The sequence below is a fragment of the Apium graveolens genome, chromosome 4 (assembly GCF_009905375.1).
Source record: "Apium graveolens cultivar Ventura chromosome 4, ASM990537v1, whole genome shotgun sequence".
In the NCBI taxonomy this organism is placed as follows: Eukaryota; Viridiplantae; Streptophyta; class Magnoliopsida; order Apiales; family Apiaceae; genus Apium; species Apium graveolens.
The window spans coordinates 131488512-131493245 of record NC_133650.1 but is presented as its reverse complement, the minus strand read 5'-3'; the positions used below and the strand labels follow the sequence as shown (position 1 = coordinate 131493245).

At 38.5% G+C, this 4734-nt stretch overlaps 1 protein-coding gene across 1 annotated transcript in view; it reads left to right on the top strand.

The window, feature by feature from the left end:
* The window catches only part of LOC141718992 (uncharacterized), a 39545-nt gene extending 38893 nt beyond the window's left edge, over positions 1-652 (top strand). The window contains exon 2 of the mRNA XM_074521370.1: positions 207-652. Coding sequence (XP_074377471.1) covers positions 207-652 — 446 coding nt within the window. The remainder of the gene's footprint in view (positions 1-206) is intronic.
* The last annotated feature ends 4082 nt before the right edge of the window (positions 653-4734 follow it).

Here is a 4734-nt window from a genome sequence, read left to right as displayed (position 1 = left end):
GCACCTAGAAGAGCCTGAGGAAGACCTACAAATAACCAAGAAAATGAAGGAGAAAACCAAAACCTCGATATAGCACAACTTATGGAATTGGTATGCCAACAAACTGCTACTATAGCCCAACAACAACAACTTCTTCAACAAATGCATCCACCTCAACCACCCCCAATAAACGTCTTTCAAAACATTCCAATCTGTAAAACCCCCAGAATTTAGAGGAACTCAAGACCCAGTAGAAGCTCATGCGTGGCTTAAGGAATTGGAGAAGGCCTTTGCCTTAACAAATGTTGGAGATAATCAGAAGGTGGAGTATGCCAAGTATTTTCTTAAAGGCGAATCAAACTATTGGTGGGAGTCAGCAAAAGCTTTAGAAGCTACTGAAGTTATTACTTGGGATAAGTTTAAAAGAATGTTTTTGGATAAGTATTTTCCTCGCTATATGCAAACACAAATGGAGATGAAGTTCTTCGAGTTGAAGCAAGACAATATGACAGTTAGAGAATACGAGAAGAAGTTTACAGAACTTTCTAGGTTTATGGGAGAGTATGTTGATTCTGAAGAGAAAAGGGAAAAAAGGTTCCAACAGGGATTGAAGCCTTGGTTAAGGAGTCGTGTGGCATCTTTTGAGTTGACTACTTATGCTGAAGTGGTTTAGAAAGCGATGGTAATCGAAGGCGAGAGTGAGCAGAATCAAAAGGAGAAAGGCAATAAGAAAAGAAGATTTGAATCGGGAGAAGAAGGCTCAAGTTACAAGGGTCAGAATTAGAGAACTAATCAAAGGTTTAAACCTCAGAGTGGACCCGGGAACTTCAGGAAGAAAGAATTTGGGAATAAATCACAAGAAATAAGATCTCAATCAACTAGTGGACAGAAACCCCCGCAAAGATCAGTTCCAGAATGTAAGGTTTGTAATAGGTGACATACGGGGATCTGCAATAAGGCAAATGTAGTTTATTTCAAGTGTCATACGAAGGGCCATTATGCTCATGAATGTAAGAATCTGAAGGCCAATATCACGTATTATGAGTGTGGGAAAGCTGGACATGTGTCACGAGAATGCAAATGAGTGGGTAACAATCAATTGCTGCAAATGACCATTGTACCTTACCCTGTGAATCAAGCAGCTCCTATGCCAGCCTCATCATTCCCAATGTCTTTCAATCAACCTCAGATGGAATCATGTTCAAATCATCCAACTTTGACTTATCCATCTCAAGAAAGAACTTTCAACATAAACGTGAAGGATGCAATTCAAAGTTCCAATGTGGTGTCAAGTATGCTTTCTGTGAATGCTGCTAGTGCTAAAGTATTGATTGATTTGGGAGCCACAAGGTTATTTATTTCGAAGTCTTTTGTTGATAAGTTGAATTGCAAATCCCAATTGATGCATGAGCCCTTATCCATTATCTTAGCTAATTAAGATAGAGTATTTGTAAATCATATTTGCCCTCATTGTGCAATAGAGATAGCTGGGCAAGTTTTTCCTGCGAACCTTATTCCTTTCCAATTAGGCGAGTTTGACGTGATCTTAGGGATGGATTGGCTAGCAAGTTTTAGCGCTCAAATAGACTGTAAGGATAAAAGGGTAGTATTAAGCACACCTTAAGGTAAGAAAGTGATATTCAAGGGCCAAAGGCAAACTCAGACATTCCTCACCTCGATGCAAGCAAAGAAGTTGATTCAGAAAGGATGCGAGGCGTATTTGGCGTATGTAGTTGATAAGAGTAGAGAAGTTTCTAATCCGGAAGATATTCCAGTAGTAATGGATTTTCTAGACGTTTTTCCTGAAGAGCTTCCTGGCTTACCCCGGACCGACAAATTGAGTTTACAATAGATCTTGCACCCGACACCGAGCCTGTTTCGAAAGCTCCATATAGGATGGAACCTACGGAGATGAAGGAATTAGCAAAGCAACTACAAGAACTACCAGACAAGGGATTTGTAAGACCAAGTGTTTCACTGTGGGGCACGCCAGTTTTATTTGTGAAGAAACTGGATGGGAGCATGAGACTTTGTATAGATTATCGAGAATTGAACAAGTTGACGATTAAGAATAGATACCCTTTTCCTAGGATTGATGATCTGTTTGACCAACTCAAAGGAGCCTCTTATTTTTCAAAGATTGATCTGCGATCGGGATACCACCAATTGAAGAAGTCTGAGGATATACCGATAATGGCTTTTCGAACAAAATATAGACATTATAAATTTCTCGTTATGGCTTTTGGGTTTACGAATGCACCGGCTTCTTTCATGGATTTAATGAATCGTATATTCAAGGAGTACTTGGACAAGTTCGTCATAGTTTTTATCGATGATATTTTAGTATATTCAAAGACAGAAGCTGATCACGCGGAACATCTAAGAATAGTTTTGGAAGTATTGCGAAAGGAGAGATTGTATTCCAAGTTCTCGAAATGTGAGTTTTGGTTAACCGAAGTAAGATTCCTAGGACATATTGGTGGAAGTGAAGGGATTAGGGTTGATCCTGAAAAGATTGAGGCTGTAATGAATTGGGAGGCACTGAAGATGCCTACAGAAGTGAGGAGTTTTATGGGATTAGCGGGATACTATAGAAGATTTGTAAAGGACTTTTCGAAGATTGCCGTACCACTGACCAAATTGACAAGGAAGAATGAGAAGTTTGAATGGACGAAGAAGTGTGAAAGTAGTTTTCAAGGATTGAAGAAAAGATTGGTAACTGCTCCGGTTTTAGCATTACCAGATGACAAGGGAGATTTTATGATCTACAGTGATGCCTCTTATAAAGGACTTGGATGCGTATTGATGCAACATGAGAAGCTGATAGCGTATGCTTCAAGATAACTTAAACCACATGAACAGAAGTACCCGACTCATGACTTAGAATTAGCTATGATAGTGTTTGCTTGGAAACTATGGAGATACTACTTATATGGGGAAAAGTGCGAGATATACACAAATCACAAAAGTCTGAAGTACCTCTTTACTTAGAAGGAGCTAAATATGAGACAACGCCAATGGTGGGAATTGATCAAAGACTACGATTGTTCGATACAATATCATCCGGGAAAGGCCAACGTGGTAGCAGACGCTCTGAGTAGGAAGGAAAAGCTAAGTATGATAACAATGCCGAAGAAATTATCTGATGAAGTTGAAAAAATGCAATTAGAACTTTATGAACATGGAGGAGTGGAAGAAATGTGTTGTGCCATTACTTTTCAACCAACACTACTAGAGAGGATAAAGAAATGCCAAGATGAAGTAATGACTCAAGAGAATATTCAGTTGACAGGAGAAGAGATATGTACACAAAAAGATGAACAAGGTGTGTTGAGATTTTCGACAAGAATTTAGTTCTCAAATGTGACTGAATTGAAGAAGGATATTTTGCAAGAAACACACAACTCAAGATTTTCAATTCACTCGGGAAGTACCAAAATGTACCATGATTTGAAGAAAAGCTTCTGGTGGCCGAACATAAAAAGAGAAATTGCAGAATGGGTTTCAAAATGCGACACATGCCAAAGAGTGAAAGCAGAACATCAGAAACCAAGTGGTTTGATTCAACCATTGAAGATTCCAGAATTGAAGTGGGAAAATATTGCCATGGATTTTGTAGTGGGTTTACCGCGAACATGTTCTAAACACAACGCAATTTGGGTGATAGTTGACTGCCTTACAAAATTGGCTCATTTTCTTCCAATTTCCAACATATTTTACTTGGAAGGCAGACTTATGTAAATGGAAAGCACGGCAATGTGGTCAGGTGTTTGGTCGATTATCAAACATTCACTCGTATTCCAGTGAAACATTTTTTTTGAGGATGTGACTCATGCACATCAAAGGTGCCACATCATACCAAGATCTCAAGACTGTCAATGGATTTGTTCATAATTTATTTCAAGAAGCGTGTGACGCACTTGAACTTCTAAAGGACGATAGACAGTGGGATGTTTCTATGTCGGAAAATGTAGTTCATGCAATACCACGTCAACTTAGGCAGTTATTTGTGCATATATTATCAAACAATCAGGTTGCTGACCCTTTAAAACTATTGGAGAAACATTAGGAATCCATGTTTGAGGATATTTTGTTGATCAGAAGACGGAATATCCAACAACAATGAACTGCATCTTAATCAATCAGACATTCAGAATTTTTCTTTGGCATGTATCTTCTAAATTGGTTATAGTTGAACAAAATTCATTTTTAAAGGTATACGATACAGTTAACCTGTTAATCTTTTCATTAATTCCGATTTATAAATATATTGCAGAAATTGAAAAACTCTTTAACGATGTTGACAAAAGTCTTAAAGATTACAACTCGATGCCTTTTCCTGATGACAGCTTTATGCATGGACTTGATAACAAAATACTGTATAATGAACTTTCTTATAACAAGGAACACGAGCATGAGGAACATGACAAACTTTACCGCTCACTTAATAAAGAGCAACTTCATGCCTACGCTTCTATTATTGACAGTGTTGAAAATGGCAAAGGAGGTATTTTCTTTGTATATGACAGTGGATGATGTGGAAAAACTTTCCTGTAGAATACTCTTTATTGTATACTACGTAGTGTTGGAAGGGTAGTTCTTCCTGTTGCCTCTTCTGGCATCGCAGCTACGCTGCTTCCCGGGGGAAGAACACCTCATTCAAGGTTTCACATTCTATTGAAGGTTGACGAGTACTCGGTTCCCATGCAGCACCAATATGCTGCCGAAAGTGTTGATTGCAGTTTATGATATAAT